The sequence below is a fragment of the Acipenser ruthenus genome, chromosome 19 (assembly GCF_902713425.1).
Source record: "Acipenser ruthenus chromosome 19, fAciRut3.2 maternal haplotype, whole genome shotgun sequence".
NCBI classification, from domain to species: Eukaryota; Metazoa; Chordata; class Actinopteri; order Acipenseriformes; family Acipenseridae; genus Acipenser; species Acipenser ruthenus.
Genome location: NC_081207.1, coordinates 1,234,101 through 1,253,636, shown reverse-complemented (window position 1 = coordinate 1,253,636; position 19,536 = coordinate 1,234,101). Strand labels below are relative to the sequence as shown.

At 43.6% G+C, this 19,536-nt stretch overlaps 1 protein-coding gene across 5 annotated transcripts; it reads right to left on the bottom strand.

The window, feature by feature from the left end:
* Positions 1 to 1,143: 1,143 nt before the first annotated feature.
* Positions 1,144 to 18,000, bottom strand: LOC117424758 (axin-2-like). Of its 5 annotated transcripts, none has more exons than XM_058992280.1 (11): positions 17,432 to 18,000; positions 14,633 to 15,542; positions 11,889 to 12,029; positions 9,408 to 9,507; positions 7,797 to 7,937; positions 6,990 to 7,483; positions 6,608 to 6,784; positions 6,216 to 6,443; positions 5,928 to 6,023; positions 5,129 to 5,296; positions 1,144 to 2,681 (listed from the first exon to the last, which is right to left on the bottom strand). In XM_058992280.1, exons 2-11 carry the CDS (start codon positions 15,439 to 15,441, stop codon positions 2,555 to 2,557), a joined length of 2,481 nt encoding a protein of 826 aa, XP_058848263.1. In that variant the 5' UTR covers positions 15,442 to 15,542; positions 17,432 to 18,000; the 3' UTR covers positions 1,144 to 2,554. The 5 variants fall into 5 exon arrangements, with proteins under 5 accessions (XP_058848263.1, XP_058848266.1, XP_058848262.1 ...); XM_058992283.1 differs by lacking the exon at positions 17,432 to 18,000 and adding an exon at positions 16,819 to 17,126 and having other exon boundaries at positions 6,608 to 6,781; XM_058992279.1 differs by lacking the exon at positions 17,432 to 18,000 and adding an exon at positions 16,819 to 17,124.
* Between the last annotated feature and the right edge of the window lie 1,536 nt (positions 18,001 to 19,536).

Sequence of the window (19,536 nt, the reverse complement as noted above, 5' to 3'; positions counted from 1 at the left end):
CCCACCCCACCCCCCCGACTCCTGGAGTGGCGCAGCAGGTGGGAGGGGGTCCGTCTCTTTGCAGTTCCAGATGTTCAGAGGGCAGGAAGCTGGCGGTTTTACAGAGCTTCAGCCAGATTCACGATCATCTTTCACATTCCGATATTACTTTAAAAAAACAAGCTTTAAAAGTATCTTCCCGCAGGAGCTCCGATTCAGCAAAGGCTGGATGCGTGTTAAAACAAGAACCGTTTACACGTCTCCGACCACATTACAATAAATACAAAAATTCAAAATATTCCCTCTAAAAATAGTCAAGTGCCTCTTGAAAAACACTACGGAACATCCAAAAACAGTGACATGGACTCAAAATGAGAGTCTACTGTGTATGTCCAGGGCTCTGTCTATTTCTCGATCTGAAAATAGGACCATGAGTGGGGCTCTTATATAGTACAATACTGGGCTTGCACAATGCACTGTGGACATGGACTAACTGTGGATTAACCTGCTTTGAATATCGAGGGGCACTTTCGATATCTTACAGGAGAGCAGGTACCCAATAAGGGCTGACCACATGCATATCTGCTGCAGAGCAGAGGGCACCACAACAGTAGAAATGGGCACTCGACACAGACAGGCAGACAGGCAGAGAGACTCAGAGAAACCACTCGACACACAGACAGGCAGAGACTCAGAGAAACCACTCGACACACAGACAGGCAGAGACTCAGAGAAACCACTCGACACACAGACAGGCAGAGACTCAGAGAAACCACTCGACACATAGACAGACAGACAGGCAGAGAGACTCAGAGAAACCACTCGACACACAGACAGGCAGAGACTCAGAGAAACCACTCGACACACAGACAGGCAGAGAGACTCAGAGAAACCACTCGACACACAGACAGGCAGACAGGCAGAGAGACTCAGAGAAACCACTCGACACAGACAGGCAGAGAGACTCAGAGAAACCACTCGACACACAGACAGGCAGAGAGACTTAGAGAAACCACTCGACACACAGACAGGCAGACAGGCAGAGAGACTCAGAGAAACCACTCGACACACAGACAGGCAGAGAGACTCAGAGAAACCACTCGACACACAGACAGACAGGCAGAGCGGCAGAGAGAGGCAGGCACCAAAACACAACAGGCAAGATTTTCATTTGAAAAATATAAAATTTTAATAAAAGGCTACATCTCTTAATAATTACAATAATTAAAGTACCAAGGATTCTTTTAAGGAAACTTTTTATAATGCATAATTTACAGTTTAAAGTAGAACAAAAATGCCATGGCAAAAAACTAAAAAACAAAAAAAAACTACATTACAAGACTGATAAAAATATCTTTAAAAACATAAGCCCCTTAAAAAAGCAAGGGAATATTGTGCCCTGAACACAGGGCGACACATGGCATTTTAACACCATGCAGGCACGCGTACTAATTCAGCACTATCCCACGGTGTATTACAATTCTTACAATACAATCGTTACAATATGTACATTTTTTCTTTCTTAGATAATGTTTTACAGCAATAAAAAAAAAAAAAAAATTTAAAAATGCGATTGTGGAGTGTCTTTTTCTTTTACAAACTCTGTGTGTGTGTGTGTGTGTGTGTGTGTGTGTGAGAGACACACGTTCTTTAATACACAAGAATATTTCCTGGATACAGGTTATCATTAAATACACAATGGTATTTTGGTGCGCCTGCTACTTTAATGTAAACTTGTTTGCTGTTGTTATTTTAAATAATGAATGAATTCTTATTTAATAACGTTACGACGTGTCTTGTGATTCAGGTCGTGTATTCCAGGCTGTTTGAATTCTTATCTAGTCTGTGCAATGCCCGGCCACAGAGAGGCACTAGAGGCAACTTAAAAACATCCACTATTTTAGAAGGAGTGCACGTGAACCCGAGCGATTCAGCACCATGGATTAAGACTGGTCCACTTCGACACCAGTGGATTCAACAGGTGCAAATCATTATTTTTTATAATTCATCTTCGGGGGAAAAAAAAAAAAAACAAGGATGCGCTGTAATGAAATCCTTGTAAAAATCGGAAAGACAACTTTCGTTCTCTCAATTTTTTTTGAAGCAGCATATCCATAATCTGGACACGGTGGAGTAGGGACAGGGGGTGACAGTTTAAGAAATATATATTAAGGTTTATTAATAATATATAATATAATAATAATATATATATAAAAACTGAAACAAAAAGCAACAAGGCAGACGCACAGTCCAGTTCCATGTCTGTCAATTCCTTATCCTCAGGAAGTCCGCGGTTTTTACAATAAAGTCTTTTTTGCAATGGTCAGCGTCTTCAATAACCAATCAGTGGTCATGTTTATTTTTTTCAGCTACACACAGTTCTGAGCTCTTTATATTTCTCCACGCCAAGTTTATGAACCTGTATAACGCAATCCCTGCTGCTGTCAGGTAAGTCTTCCATCCACTCCGTTTCCTATTATTACTTCTTCTTCATTGGCTCATTTTTCCTTCAAATGTGTGGTCTCCTGGATATACCTCTTTAGCTTAAAAAAGAATCTTCAAAAGTCCTTTCTCTTTAGTCGACTCTTTCCACTTTCCCCAGAATCTTCCCCTCATACATGGGCAAAACTGTGCAGTCCTCCCAGATCTCCTCAAAAACCGCACCACAGTCAAACTCACTGCTGGCCTTCTTGAAATAGTACCTGCAGAAAGAGCAAGAAAAACAGAGCTGGGGTAAGTAAAACACTCAAAACAGATCCAATCCTGTTCAAAATGAAAGTCTCCGCCTTCATTATTATTATTATTATTATTATTATTATTATTATTATTATTATTATTATTATTACCACACTTTAAAAGCAGTGCTCAGACAGCAGACAGGATTTTCAGTCCAGCGAGCTGCTTCATTAAATCATTCACGAAGGTTAAATTACACAGGGAGACTCTGAGCATGGAGGAATTCGTGCTCCGAAGCATCATTAGCCGTTTAATATTCAGTCGATGATGCCATCTAGCTGAGCATAACTAACAATTACCCAGTTTATGAAGGCAATTCAGGAAGGCTAAATAGCTCTATAAAGGAAGTGCTTGCAAAGGAATAAATTATATTAGCAATAAAAACGGCTGCCTCTGGGGTCACTAATATCATACACTGCCAGCACAGCTGAGGCAAGGCCCGTTACAGTTAAACTGACTCTTAAACTATTTATATTCACATGTTATCTGCTCCGCCTCGCCTGAGCCACTTTCTTTTGTTTTGCTTGTTGTTTTGCATTCAGCCAGGCTGCGTTCTTCAGATTACATCACTGTTAAAACAACGAGCAGGTAGAAAGGGAAACAGAGGAGATTCTGAGTCCCAACGCTGAATGAAAGGCCCTTTGCTTTGCTGCATTCCATCTTTTTTATCATGCTTTAAAATCTTGAGACAGCTCAAAAACAGCCCCCTCCTTCTGTCAAACATTTAGGACCTCTCCATTATCCCAAATGAGACGTTCGGCCTTCTTGATTAAAGGCTTCTTTTCCCCTGTCTGCTCGTTTACCCTCTATTGGTTCTTAATTGCAGACGCGCTAAAATGAAGTTAACATTTCGGGTGCCTGTGCGTCTGCATGTCAACGCACACACCTCCTCAGACTGCAGACGCTAACTCGTGATCACCAGCAAAGAAAGAAAGAAAGAAAGAAAGAAAGAAAGAAAGAAAGAAAGAAAAGCTTGTCAGATCTCCCTCAAATAGACTGGAGCCTGTCCTGGCCGGCAGAGCCACACTGTTCCTCTGTAAATTACAGACAGCAAGGGGCTTCTGCGAGGTTAAGAGGTCGCATAACTCGGGGCTGAAAAACTGTAGGGTTGATTTTCAGTAATGGCTTTGCTGGTTAGTGATGTTTTTTCAAAGGGAGACCGGCAGGGGGTTGGGTCTGTTTTAATGATGTGCTTTTGTAATGGAAAATATTTAGTGGCGCTGGGAAAGGCAGGGATTCCTATAGCGTTGTGCGGCTGCTGCTTCAAATCGAGAGCAGGCTGAGGAAGTCATATACAATATCAAAATGTGTTGGAAGTAGGTTCAGGTTTTTTTCTTCTCCTAATTAATTATAGGAAAATAAAATAGAAAACTTGACAACTGAGTGCCATTACGACAGGGAGACCGGAAAAAACTAAAGTTATCAAAGTTTCATTTCTAGAAAAAAAAAATATATGAACACTATACGGTATACATTATTTCCAAGGTCTCTTGGACTCTTTATTTGTGTTTACAAATTCATGCGTCTCAGTTTTTCTTTTCTTTTTGAAGAAGAGAAAAGCAGCATGACATTTCACATAATTATAACCTTATTTCTCAGGAAAAAGCTACATCCTCCCCCACAACAGTTTCAAACGAGAAAAAAAAAAAAAGGTTTCCATTGAAACATGTTTTATGTGGCAAGCTTCTCTCTGTGGAACATCTGGCACCAATCTAGTCTGGCAGGCATGGTGTTACTGTTCTTTGTTGAATTTCTGCCATGCTGAAATTACCCAACACCACGCATTCTCTGCTGTTAGGGCCATCACTGTTAAATAACTTCTTTTTTAATTTAACACTAACAGTATTACCAGGATACCTATTGTATTGACTTAAAAACAATATATATGCAAATAAAAAAATAAAAAAAAAATCGTAGGTGCCCATAATGCTGCCTGATGCAATCAATAAAGAATTTGAGAGTCTTCCCATCTGTGTGAGTCTTTGTGCATAAAATGAAAAGCATGGGCTTCAAAGACATGCTTATTAAGTGTGCCTTACAATGAAATCAGTGCCAGATGTGACCGAAGCAGACTAGTTTGAACCCCCCCCCCACTTTCCAGGAGCTACTATGGACAGCATGCCCCCCCCCCTTCCTCTCAAGGTCACCTGCAGTTTTGCTCAAAGTCCAGCCAGAAGTCAAAGCTTAGATCAAAAATGAATCCCTGTGTGTCGGTATAATTAGTTTCTCCTTTTTAAGTCAAGCATGTTAGGGAAGCGTGTTTTAACCCATTGTTGGCACTAGAGTCATTCTGAATACAGTAAAGCAATCAGGTAAAAAAAACACACACAATAAAAAAACACCCTATTAAACATCACAAGTAAAGATGTGTTACAGACGTAGATTTTACCACAACAATATATATTTTTTTTACCTGTAATTTCCTTTTTTCCGGAGCTGTTCCTTAAAGTGCCCCAGCGTCAGACAGTGTGACTTCATCATCCTTCTGTAAGGGATTTCCTCGCCACAGAAAAAGTACGTAACCACCATCTCACTGGCCTGGCCACTGGGACCACTGTGCGCTCTCTTTGGTTCTTTGTGTCTGGAAAGAGATCATTAAATACAGTCAGTCAGGAGTGCCAAGCATGCTTTTCTCTGCACAAGCGCTTATTGCATTACTAGACATGCACAGTAATACTGTACGGAATGGGACACAAACAAGATGCAAAAAGCTCGAAGCCGTGCAACCAAATGTGTTTTTCTCCTGTGTTTTTATACCAAGGGGAGAACACTTGGTTAAAGGTTTGTCTGTGTCAGTACTTCAGAGGCAGTGTGTACTGGGAGTGTCAAAAGGTCACACAGGGTAGGTCCACAGTAATTTTGTCTTAATTTGTTCCAAGTCTTTGTAGAGCAACTTCAGAGAAGAGGCTGAAGCAAAGACAGCTGGTAGACTGAAGGTCAGCCAATTAAATAAAAGTCTGCTGTCAGGTGACCCTGTCCGAACTTCAAAAGAAACGGGCTGAAGATGCAGAGGAAGTTCAAAGCATAGAAGAAAAAAAAAAAAAGAAAAAAAAGCAGATTTTGTTTTTTAACCCTTTTAGAGCTAGCTGTGACGCAGTGTAAAAAAATTATTATTATTATTATTATTATTTTTATTATTAATAATACTAATAATAATAATAATAATAATAATAATAATAATAATAATACCACCACACATGAATGTAACTTACTCTTCTGTTTGAAGTCCAGGACTTGATAAAGGCGGGACTCCACTTTGCAAAGTACTTGGGTGACTCCTGTCTCTCTGAAGGCTTGATGTTGAATACCTAAGCCAAACAAGAAACCACCAATTAAAACAATAATCAATCATGTACAAAATGGGTTGGTACATTTTTCTGGTTCTAATTCATATGTAAAATAATATAGGCTTTCCGTGGGTTACACGAAACATACATTTAAATAGAGCAGTGACGGCAGTGCCTTTGCAATGGTTCTAGTGCCGGACCGCGGCTCCCTACCTCTGTTTGGCTGGCTTGGACACCTCCTCCAGGCGCCGGCAGGCCTCCTCCAGCTGTGCCAGGGTGTTGGGAGGGGGCAGGGGGGGCATGGCCGGGTCCTGGATGAAGGGGTGGGCTGGCTGGTGTGTCCGCTGGTGACCGCCGCTCCCCCACAAGTGCTGGCGACCGGACCTCTCCCCAGGGGCTCCTCTCGAGTCGGAGCCGTACACCTTCTTCGTACCTTGAGTGCTGAGAGAGGGAGAGCGGAACGGAAAGGTGAGTCCCCATGAACACGCCCGACAGCATCGCTGCTACTGCTGCCCCACTGGACAGCACAGTTACTATACTGCATGGCTGCTTACTGCTACACAGCCTTTAAAACATGTGGAATGCATGACTAGCCTAAAACTCACCTGTGTGTTTTGTGCTTGCTCTGCCTCTCCCCCTCCAACATCCACTGCCAGACGCTGTGGGAGCGGTCCGTCCCGTCCGAGGGAAGCTGCCCAGAGCCCATCCCCCCGTCCCCGTTGGGAAATGCGGAGTTCTCGCTGGCTTTGCAGCTCCTCTTAGACAGCGTGCTAGACCGGCTGCTGCAAGAGAACAAACACACAGCGTTACAACCGAAATCTGCTTCAAAAGAATTATATCACCACTGAACTTAGCAGGCTTTCACCAGCCCGTTTATGATTTAAACCCTACATACAAGCAAACTGCTTTCCCACCAATACAACTACAGCTAGCACTTAAAAAGCCTATACTGCATCTATACCTGTTTTGCTAATATAATCCACTCACCCAAATCCGTATTGATCCCCTTGCCCCGCGGACTGGTCTTTCGAGTGGCTTCTGCATTTGGGGTAGGGGCAGTAGTCCGTGCTGCCCGGGCACAGGCACTGCACCCGCTGGGCAGCCTCCACCTCGATCTGCTCCTTGCTCTTGGGCCCCGAGTGGTGGTGGATGTAGTGGTGGTGAACATGTTTGGTGGACTGCTTGGTGACGAAGGGTTTGGAGCCCAGGGGATACGGCAGCGAGGGCACGCTGCCCCGGTGCAGGGGGTAGTGGTGGTGGTCTGGGGATTTGGAGCGGGGGGAGTGGCGGCCCACTCCCGGAGATTGGCACCCTGGTGTCTTCAGCACCCTTGACAAGTGCTCGTCCAGGATGGCCTGGGGGTCTTCCTCGCAGCTGCCCGACGACGGTAGCAGAGCCAGGGAGTGAGGCTGGAGGTGTGCTGCCTCCAGAGCAGCCTGCTCGCTCCCGGCTGGCACCTCAGTATCCTCTTTCTCCTCCTCCTAGCAAAGCAGGTTACAAAACAGCTCATTAACTGAACACACAAAAACACACAATACAAAACACTGAGCCGTCCTTATATTCACAAGCAGCAAACACAGTTCATTTACTGAACATAGAAAAACACACAATACAAAACAACACACAGAGCCTTCTGTATATTCACAAGCAGCAAAGAGATTTCACTACGACTACAACTGCAAACATGAATTCGAAATCAACACAGCAACTATGGAAACAGAGAACAGAGCTTTTAAATAAGAAAGCCAGCAGCCCCGGAGGTGCTGGCACAGTGAAGGGTCCTCCCTCTCTCACCTCTTTGATTTGCTGCAGCCTCTCCTCCAGGCTGCTCATGGTTTCCTGCTCCCTCTTGAGCTTCTCCAGCCGGGCGATGAGCTCCGCAGCGAAGGAGGCTGGGTCCACGGGAGTCATCTCCTTGGGCAGCCGGTGTGTCCTCTGGAGAGAGGGAGAGACAGAGGAGAGATGCCTCATTGAGCCACGGGCTGGAGAGCAGCATTACCCAGCGACTGAATGGAGACGGTGCTGCAGGAGGGAGGGAGGCAGGGCTCGGCTGCTGTCTTTATGAGCGAGCGAGTCGGCGTGGTCTCGCTGAGCCCTGCCGCTGCCTGCCCTCCTCTCCCGCCGTCGGCAGCGCTCGCCTACGGCACGAGCAGTTGGTCGCGCCCCGAGGAGCCCCTGCTTGTTCCCTCTGTAGTACAACCAACCCATCACTAGCTACTCTGAAGTCAGGCAGCTTCAAAGACTGTTGTCAAACATCAAAAAAACACCAGGGTGGGAGGGAGAGGCTTTAACTGGAGAAATAAAAAGCAAGTTCTAAACAGAGTGAGAGAGAGGAGCGAAAATTAAAAAAATAAGATGGGGAGATGTGTGGCGGAGGGGGTGGTGAAGTCAAACGGCTCCAGATCAGAGATGTGGTAATTTCTTTCCTGGCTGCACACTGGGCACCTTTGAGGTAGTGTTGTCTCAATAGTGTCCTAGTCTCTCTAGTCTCTCTCTCTCTCTCTCTCTCTGACAATGAGAGAGAGATGCTCCCAGCTCTAGTGCTATACTGCCGAGATTGACTGCCTGAAGCACATCCATAAATGGAAAAGGGAACCATCTCCAAAACAGAGAATGGAAGAAAAAAATAAAATGAAAAGAGCAAGCAAGCTGTTTCTACCAAGTGAAGAAAACGTACGTGTGTGTGTGTGTTTTATATATATATATATATATATATATATATATATATATATATATATATATATAAAAGATTTAGATAGATAGAGAGAGAGAGAGAGAGAGCAGCGCTTTGTTTTTTTCTGTCATATCTGCCCCCCCCTCCACCACCTTCTATAACCCCCTCCCTGACCCTCTACCCCCTACCATGAGCCCATCTTTATGAAGCCCAAAGCCAAGCTGCCAATTCAAGCCTCCCTGCCCACCAGATGAGGCAGGGTCTCTCTATGGCAACCACTGGGCTCCAGAACTGATGCGAGAGGAAAGAGAGGGGAAAAAGTGCCACTCAGCTGGAAGTTGACACTTTTCTACAGGCTGGCTCTATTCAGCGTCTGATCAAAGAGCTGCCTGGCAGAGAGAGTCGATTTGCACGCCCCAGGACAAAATAATCTCATTTACCAGCTTGGGCTATGGAATTATTATTATTATTATTATAATTAGCACTACGGCTACTTCTGTTATCTGTATTTTTATTAATATTAAAAGAAAATAAAATTCCAGCAGTCTCTGTTGAACAATAAAAAGAAGAGAAATAAATCTATATAGATACCTTTCAAAAAGTAAAATGCTTTCAAAGCAGTTTCCAATTGGGAAGAATTCTTCCGACAATATTGAGAAGCAGGAAAACGCACTTTGCTTTCGACGATGAACCGCGAGAGTGACAGAGAGGGAGGGAGAGGTGACACTTACGGGAAAATGAGGTAGCGAGACCTGGCCATTCATCTTGACACTGCGCTGCATCTCCCGCTGCAAGTGTTTCTTCCCCAGTCTGTACGGAGGAATCCCATCTCTGTGGACGACACAAAAACACCCAGGTCAACCCCACGGGTCTCCAAAGCACACAGGTAGCAGTGAAGCGGTGTGGGGAGTGGCTGCCAGCGGGAGAGGGTATTATTCTCCTGAAGTCAAGTCAAGGGGCATGCATTGCAACATTTCGCTGAAACTGTCATGTATTAATGAGAACTGAAACAGAATGAAAGGAGGCACATTTGCAATAATCAACACTTGAATATTTCGTTTTGAAGAAATAATAAATATTGCTTAGAATTATAAACACGTGGCTTCAGCCAGACTTCTTGCAGCTTTTTTTTTTTTAATCTTTTTTTGAAGTCAGCACTCCAGTGAGCTGCCATTTAAGCTGGGTCAATTATCGGAGCCTTTTTTAAGTGAGCTGTGCCCGACCTAGTCCAAATGCAGTTTTACTGGCGCTTTGAAATCCCCGGCTCCTGCACATAAGCATCCCCTCCCATCTTCATTGGCAATGACTCTGAAACAAGCCTCTGATCTCCCCACATCAAAAGGCTGGTTTGTAAGATAAGGTAATGTTTGAAGTTCACACAGCAGCATTCCCCGGCGTCCAAACTAAACCCAGAAATAAGATACAAGCACCAAATCAGCTTTTTTTCCTTTATCTAGAAATGAGATTTAAATGTGCACTGCGTGTCTTTTAACTATAATAAAAAGGACACACTAATCAAATTGTTCCCCCAACGAAAAAGCTGCTTCTATTTCACGCGGCAACATGAAATAAAAACGAAAGAAAAGCTGCTAATTCTTCTATGCTGCTTATGGAAGCTTCATTTTTAAATTCAGAAAGCACACACAGTTATGGGATGGTCAGTGGAGAACACATTGCCAGGGTTACACTGGGACCAAACAGTGTCGGAGCAACAGAACCAGATCTTTGACACAGATATTCCACATCATCAAAGCAATTCAACTAACAACCAGCACTGCCTTCTATACCCACACCACTACAGGACCCCTCTTCCCCCAGTATAGACTTTGGAATGAGGAACCCCATTCTACTTCAGATACCCCCACCCCTTCTCTTTCTTCTGTACCCCCTACCCCCAAACTTTCCACTAAAGAAATAAAAAGGCCAACAACCCACAGTGCACCACGGAGCTCTTCAAATCCTCTATACGAATCCAGCAGTTTAATCAGCCAAGCCTCCTCCCTCCTCCCCCACCCCCCCCTCGCCCCTGCCCTGGCCTGGCTATTGCAACGGCAGGAGAAACAGTCAGGCTCCTTTCATGCTCTGCATTCTGGGGATCTCTTATTCAGTTGTGCAAGTAATTTTCAAAAGCATCCTGCTTCTCTCTTATCCCCCTAAGCTCCCCTAGACGAACAATAGGCTGAAAGTGATTCAGTTAAGCCTTTCATGCTCCATGCACTTTATTTCTCACTCCTTGCTCTCATCTGTATGCTTCTACAATCGGCGCCACACTATAGAAGAGGGTGCCCTAATCCTGGCCCTGTGAATCCCAGGTGACCCTACCCCAGTCCACAAACGTGAATGCACCCTTGACACATGACCACACTAAAACCACAGCCAGTAGGAAGAAATGAAATTACCATGTGACTCAGCCTCCCTTCATTTACTGCCAACATTTTTCAATGAGCGAGTCTCACAGCCCACATGTCTGCTTCTTTTCAATGGAAAACAATCACATAATTAGAAAAGGCCTTTGAAATCTGTTGGATCTCATGGAGGAGGGAGGGGAGGGAAGGGTGAGAGAGAGAGAGAGGGGAGGGAGGGGGTTAAAAATCTGAAAGCTTTGAACTGTTGATTCCTTAAATCACACAAACAAAAAAACAACCAGAACGCTTTCTGAAAAGCAACACCAAGCAGACAGCACAAAAACAGCAAAAAATGAAAATCAGTGAAGATGCCATTTCCTCTCGACTATTTACAACACATTGTCAGATCGTTGCTCCTAAACCTCACAAACAGACCTCAAGATGAAGATGAACATGGAATCTGGGGCTCTGTGTTTTTTTGCGTTTATTCTTAATGCTAGATATCCAGCACTAGCATTACATTAGCACCACAAACTTCAAAACCTACTGCGTTACCTATACTGGTGTTAATTTTAAAGGAAGGAAAGCGTGTCCTGTTGCTTTAAGAGGACCCCTCTGTACCCCAGCTCCTGCCCAGCTCCACTGCCTCCTGTTATGTAGGTGTTAATTACCACTCCAATGGCTAGGTATCAATTTAAGCACACAGCAAACAATAGTTAACTGGTCGGTAGCACCACGAAGAGATACCCATTAACTAAACTGAAATGTAAATAGGGCCCTTGGACATATCTTTGGCAGCGCTGTGTCTGCTGGTAACATTAATTAAACATGCAGTGTTAAAATGGTATTTTCCCCTGTGGTACTTACACACTGCTATCAGTCATGGACATGGAATCGTCAGTCATGGCGTCGCTGGATACTTCACTGTCGTTCGCACTGGTTGCAGGAGCAAACACATGACCAGAATTGACATGGTACGGGTTGACAGGGTCCTTACGTCTATAGGACCTGAAAAGAAATAAACAAGGTGTTAAATAATAATAATAATAATAATAATAATAATAATAATAATAATAATAATAATAAATAATAATAAATGGGAACTATTCTGGTGTCCAGCAGAAAATGTATTTCTTTCATTTTTAATCCAAGTTGATAAAGTGTTTCGGTTTCGGTTTTGCTGGTGGCTTGATTGATAAGGGGATTTCGATAGCGCAGTTTTCAAAGGTATTCTTAAAACATTGTGTGTGTGCGTGTTTCTAAACTTCAAAGGATCCCTCCTTTGTTTTGTTTTCGCCAGGGTCCGCTGATTTTAATAATCAGAGTCATTTACACAAGACTCTGAGGCCTCAGGAATGTGACAGCATGCTCTGCAGGGCCCCCCCTTTCTTTTAATGTCCTTTCATGCCCCCCCCCCCCTCCCCCACAGCAGCCTCTGAAATTGGATGAGGCTAGCTTGAGTGAAGTGAGCAGCCCGGCTGTCTTAAAGGACAGCAGCACTTCCCCAGATTCTAGTATCTCTGGGCTTTGTTCCTCTGGCCCCCCGGTCTCTCACTTTTCGACCTCTTGAGCGCTCGGTTTTCTCAAACAAACCCTGTGCCCCTCCTCCTCTCCTGTGCCCTGCTGTGGAGCATTCCTGCTTCACTAGTGAGAGGAGGGGGGGGGACTGGAGTGAGAGAGGAAGGGGGAAGAAGGGCCTCTTCTTTATGAGAATGCCTACTGCAGGGAGGACTGTTAGGAGAGGAGAAGCAGCAGCATGACTAAAGCCCAAGGCTCCAGCTCAGGTTTGAACCATGGTGATTGCTGCAGAGTCAGGTATTTAGCACAGCTGGGAATGCATTCTTTTTCTTCACTTATTTATTTTTTAATTTTACTTCGCTCTCCCAAGTACGCTTTTCAAAATTCAATTTTAAAGGAGAAGACAAAAAAGGAGGTAAAAAAACAAAAAAAAAACCTGAAGTTTTAACTTCCATTTTTTTTGTGTGTGTTGTGAAGTTACGGTTGAAGAAAAGACCTCTCCACCCTCCCCCCTCCCCCCTCCCCCCTCCCCTCTGCTTCTAGCTGGCTGTAATAAAACTAGCCGTGGTCATGTTGTGGAGTAGTGGTGGAATTCAAATGAGTTCCACATGCTTCAGATGGAAGTTGTGACATGAAAGAGTCCGAGAGGAGAGTTCTTTTGTGAAAGATTGGGCTGTATTGATCAAGCATGGTAACTTGAGATGAAGTGCCACAGCACTGACCTGTAAATCATAGCAGTCTGAGATCCAAGCCTTTATCGCTGCTGTGCTTGGCAGGGCACTTTTTTTTTTTTTTTTGGTCTGGGCCCATTAACTCCCCTAAGTACCTCTGAATAAATGTGTTGATGTCAAATTGCCCAACATCTGCACAGGACCCCGGCCCCTTTAAGTGTTTAACTTGCTCCTATTATTTGGCCAACATGTAATCATTCCCTGATTATGCTAATATAGCGGCGCTGGCATGTGCGCGCAACATGTTTTGGAAGCGATGTTTAATATCACCAGCGCCCACTGAAATCACAATAAAAAAATAATTATACTGCTTTTTGTTTTGTTTTGTTTTTTGTAAGTTGCCACCAATAGTTTCTAACTGAAGGATGTTTTAGGAGCATCTGTATCAACTAGAGGGTTTTAGGGGTAAGAGTGTCCACATTATTAAAATACCCAGTAATAAAAAGAGAGAGGGGGGAGACCCTCAAACATCTTAAGCAAACTGATTAGAGCTGTTTCTGTTTTCCTGCAATTCCAGTATTTTTTTTTTCTCTCTTGACCACATTACTGTAATTGCACCCAGATGGGTAGACTGTTTCCCATTGCAGTTAGCATCAGGAATGCTTCACAGGGACCCAGTTCCTAGAGATGCAAGTTAAAAACACGCGCAAGAGCTCCCAGGTCCGCTCTGTTTGTGAAAGGCACTAACCCTGCCTGCCGTTCGGTACTCTATAGCACACAGGAGAAATGCACGGATGCCTTCCAGGCTTTGCTTATCTCTTATCTTGATAAAATGCGACAACAGCCCGCTCTTTTTTTTTTTTAGTACAGTGTTTAGTCATGCCCAGAAATCGAAAGAACAAACATGACCGTTAGTTTGAGTAAGTGGACCGTGCACCGAATACAACAGAATTCCACTATAATTTAATTCATAGTTCTGGGCACTGAAACGTAGATTTGTTGTAGGGGGGAGGCTACACCGTTAAATCTGAGACAGCACTGTCTTTACTGTCTAATGAAATATCAGTCCAACTACTCCGCCTATGGGAGTCCAACTTAGTTCCAATAACTTCCATTCAACAAACATCCTTCCAATACAAGTAGAGCGGACACCAAGTGAGCCACCAGAGGGCGTCTTTCCCAGGCAGCCTGTGCACTAAGTTATGAGGGAGATGGATCTCATTGATATCGTTCCCCATCTTTCATGAATATGAAGCAGGTGAGAACATGATGTTATGACATACCTCCACTAATCAAGGAAAAACTAAAAATAAAGTTAACTTTTTTTTTTTTTTTTTTAATTAAAATTGAATTACCACCGCAGTTTTCATTCAAGACTTAGTGGATACACGGACCGCCCCGTTTTTGCTGTCATAATCTTACCTGTAACCATTTTCAATGACTTCCGTAGTTCTCAGTGATGCGGTTGCCCTTAACGATTTTGAAGAAAGTCCCACCACAGATGCCAGCGCCTTGGCTTTGAAATCGTTGCAAGTCCACTCCTCCTCTTCGTTCAGGGTAGGCAAGTAGCCACACACGACTTTCAGACTCCCTGGCCCGTTCAGGTTCGCGCACGCCGGGTTCTCGCCCCCGGTCCGTACGTAGTCGAGGTATACATCAGAAGTCAAAAACATCTGGTAGGCGTTCTCCTCCATCGTTGTCTGAATCTCGGTCTGCGCCTGATCAAACATCGCAGAGTCGATCTGCTGCTTCTTAACACTATCCCTTATGTAGGTTTTCGTGGCGGGTTTAAGCTGCTTGGCAACGATGCTGTTGTTCTCGATATACCTCTTGTAAATAGCTTTGGCAACTCGTAGCGTTTTGGTTTCCTTGAGGTCCATTTGCCTGAATCCGTTGCAGGCGAACCAGAAGTCTAAAGTGTCAACGCATTTCTCGCGTTCCAAAAAGGTCCTGAACAAGTGAGCACCGTCCTGGTCCCCCAGCAGGGAGTGCAGCGACTTTGTCCACCGAGAGAGTGGGGAGTCCGGGGAGGCGCTGCCTTCGGGCTCCCCGAGTTCACCCTCGTTCCTCCGCGGCGTGGCGTCCGAGGAGAGGGGTGCGACGGTTGTCTTCGCCTTTGGGGTTTTCATGGCGAGCTTGCGCGGGGGCTGGCATGAGGACTCTCCTTCCTCCCCTGGTACCGGAGGTCGAGGTGCATCTTCTCTGAAGCTGTCCGTAAGCGTCCTAATCATGGCTCGGGTTCGGGCTGCTGCCGCCGCCGGAGTCTCGCGTTCTCCTTTGAGAGTGCCACAGTAATCTCACAGGACAGCGGGGGTCTGCTCAGCCCTTCTCTCTGAAAAAAAAAGAATCAAAATGGATCTAAGCAAAAACAGAACCGCCCAACTTCAAAGAAATGAAGTAAACAGTCTATTCACAGTCCCCTTTAAGGTTCTGAAAGAACAAAAACACAAATAATTTGCTATCGGTAAAGTAAATCCTACAAATGGCCGTTTTTTTTTAAATGAAATATTAAAAGCAGATGCTTTTGAATATTTTAACTATTTGATTAAAAAAAACATCTTTACACATTCAATTCATGAAAAAAAAAATCATTTAAACAAATGTAGCCTTCTGTATTTTGGAAACAAACTTTTAAAATAAAACCCAACTAATTAAACTACCGTTAACAAAGACTTCAAAACATTCATCATAAACGTTACTGTAATAAATTAAACGTGCATATGGCCTGAAATTTCTTACAAAAACCTATTTCTGTAAACGTGTAACTTTTTAATTAATATTTACACAAATCTACAGCATGCTTCACGGATCCTGTACCATCTGTTTCACATGCCTGTATTAAACACGACACGCAGAGAATCAATTTCTCAGGGAGTATACACGTATACAAATCACTATACTATTATTACTAGAAAGTATTCAAACACGAGCGGGCATGGGCGAATCCATGGAGATCAGTAATGATCCTCGATCACTTCCAACGTTAAACCCACACATATACCCTTAACTGAAAAAACGGGCAGACAAAATCAGAAACACAGCTCCCATCGGTGCTCTTCAAAGTGTTAAAAAGTGCTTTGTATCTTAAATGAACCCCACTCGACGTGCGTATAGCATTCACTAGCGCAGGCCCCGCTGATGTGCTCTATAATTAACACATCCAAGCACGCAAAAGGAAAATGGAACCCCATACACAACGCGTTAAACATGCAAACAGACTTACAGTATTGTCATCGCGCCGGCCCCATGCAAAATATCAGAACTAGGCTTGATTCTTTAAAACTGCATGCGAGGACCAAGATCTGATTCCCCGACTCTCAATTTCAAACGACAGATTCTTATCATTCGAAAAAAAAAAAAAAAAAAACACTACACGGTTGCTTTACTGCTTCGGGTTACAACACAGCTCAACAGCGGGTGTACAGTCACCAGGAGTGCGCAAAAAGAATACAATCAAAGCCACACTGAAGCTGGGAAAGCCGCATATAAAGAACACATACACTCGGATAGCCTACACAATGCATCCCTCCGTGCAAAGTATCCCATTCCAACTGTACAGCGACAGCCCCTCAATAAATACAGGCTGTACAGAAAACACTCTGACATACCATTACATTATCCTGGGTCTGGATGGAGTTAAAAGGCAATACGTTCCAAATGAGCGCTCGTGTCTGTCCTGTGAACTGTATTATTGTATTTATAAATCCAATAGGTAGGTTGTCCGCTGGGTAGCAGCTAGTATAATCCACGAATGCTTCTCGGCAGGAACGGACGCTTCGAATGCAATCACAAACCCAGCGTTTCCTGAAGTACTAACAACACAGCCTCTCCAGTTGCATGTCCCATTCACTGACTGACCCCCAACTGAGCACGCAGCGCCTCTTTAGAGATCAGAGGGGTGTACTATGAAGGGGGAGAAGGGGGAGGATCCGGCGCACACATCACAGCCCACCTATTTTTTTTAAAACAACAGTTTTTCTTTGATATATATATATATATATATATATATATATATATATATATATATATATATATATATAAATACACACACACAAACATCGGTCTGTTTAAACAAACCTACATTTCTATTTTTTTTAAATGCCCAAAATCCAAGGCGAAAATAGATGGGTTTTTTTTTTTAAAACTTCAAAGCTACTCAAGAGCACATCAAAGCAAACCGAAGGGGCCACCGACAGGATCACACGCAATCTTGTAACTTACCATCGATCCATTAGTTTTCAGCTCCTGGGAAAAAACAAAACACCTTGCTTTCTCTCTTTCACGCAGGGAAAAAAGTAATCCACAATCTGCACTGAGCCGCGGTGCGTTTCGTTCTGGGTTTAAAATCGGACTTCCCCCCCTTTTAAAAAGAGCCCGTTTGCCTTCAGTACAGGTTGTGATTCAAGCAGTCATTGCTTGCTCCAAATGTCCTCCGGGCTATTGTAATTCCTAACAAAAACTGTTCTGTAGGTTTAGCTGTGGACATCAAAGCGAGGAACCGACGGCCTGGTCCAGCAAGGGGTGTATAAAATAATGATCTCGTTTTACTCACTGTAAAAAAAACACAACGTTTCTGTTCTGCATCTCGTCCTTTTATCTAATAATACAGACACCTAGACATACATCGCGGCTCGTTCGATTTTTTTTTAATGAGAGTTTATTCGTTTTTTGAAAGCAAAGTTGCTATTAAGTTGCAAGGACCTTATCAAAGACAAGCAATCTTGAGCCAACTCCCCGAGGCTTTGGAACGTCAGAAGTAAGTGATCTGCCGCCCCAATAGCATTATACCGACACTCCTTCTGTTGCTACATAAACGTTAAAGGCACAGGCTTCTTTTCTCCACTTTAAAGGGTTGCATATTTTGGGTTTAACCATTTACTGTCTGGAACACAGAAGGGGGGGATTTGAGTCACAACACAAGCCTTAGAAGCCCAAGGTGTTCGATTTCTGTTGAAATATGACTATATCTTTTGCACTTAATGTCTTTAGGAATGTTAAGAACGCATACCCCCGTTTATAGTTTATAACGTTTATAGGAAACGGTTATAGTTTCCTTCTTTTGAAATATATACAAACAAAGAATGCATAAATGAGCATATGTTAAATAATAATTCTTAATTTCTACCAAGCAGCCGCATACCGTTGTGATCGTTTTAAAAAAAGGTTAACTTTTAAAAGCTTTCGTCAGCTTTATAAGGGCATGACCTTTTAACACCGTATAAACCTGCCAACTGAGTATTTTGCTGAAAATCCCTCTTCTGTGTTAAATGCGGGGTGACTTTCTTAACGTCCCTGGAAGGAACGTTAAGGGGAGATGAGACGCTGCGGTTTATCCTACCCCACGGTACTTCAAAGGCTATTGTGCTCCTTTGAAGTTGAAAATTAACTTTAAAGAACAAGATATAATTAAATTAATGGATTAAAAAGTGATACTGCCACTAAACAACTTGTGGCATAGATCGTACTTATACAGCACTTAATATAGATTAAAATGCAGATACTCTATGTGTGTGTGTGTGTGTGTGCGCGCGCACTAGATGCCCACCTTCAACCCTTATAGATAAACTATTCTAAGCTTGAATGCTTCCCATGGGAATTCTGTGCCCGACAGGAGTCTCCTAACTATAGGTTAAAGATTCCATGTAACATATGGGGCTATATTTGCTTCCCAAGATAATGTTTTTTTGCTCCGCATGAAACAGGCTAAGGTCACATTCTACACATCTGAGGAGGGAAAGGGGAGGGCGGTAGTTCCCAGCTTGTCCAATGTGTCTTATAAACCGGACCGCATCTTTCATATGTGGACTCTGCGGTCACGGGGTGGTTGGGAGGGTTCTTGGTGCTTTCAGACACAGCTATATTGTTTGAGCTGACATCTCAAAAGCAGTAATGTTTGAAATCCTGTGCAATAACGGACATTACAGTACACGGACTATCCTCCGTCTCCCACAGTCTCCCACTGTCTCTGGGATATGCATTTATTATATGAATGCAAACCCCTGATTGGTGCTGGTGGGATTCTGTGTGTGTAAGGAGGGGTGTAGCCCTGACAGTGTGCGACATGCAGTGACGCCTGTTGCAAGGTAGGGCAGAGTGATACAATTACAAACTTCAATTTCAGACCGGTTACTTAACAATACGCCCTAAAGACCAGACCTCGGAAACCTATCATTAGCCTTGCATTCAAAGTTTTTTTTAACTACAAGAAAGTCAGTCTGGTGTTTCTTCGTTTAAATTTTGATCCCTGATGCGCATGTATGCAAAAATGTTTTTCTTTTTTTTTTTTTTTTTTTAAATAAAATAAGTAATACACCGTTAGCGACGTT

Coding starts and splice junctions, on each gene's coding strand:
- LOC117424758 (XM_058992280.1), bottom strand. CDS start 15,441: ATGATTAGGACGCTTACGGACAGCTTCAGAGAAGATGCACCTCGACCT. Junction 7,484..7,796: donor GGCTGCAGCAAATCAAAGAG/GTGAGAGAGGGA, acceptor CTGCTTTGCTAG/GAGGAGGAGAAAGAGGATAC. Junction 6,444..6,607: donor AGCAAGCACAAAACACACAG/GTGAGTTTTAGG, acceptor TCCCTCTCTCAG/CACTCAAGGTACGAAGAAGG.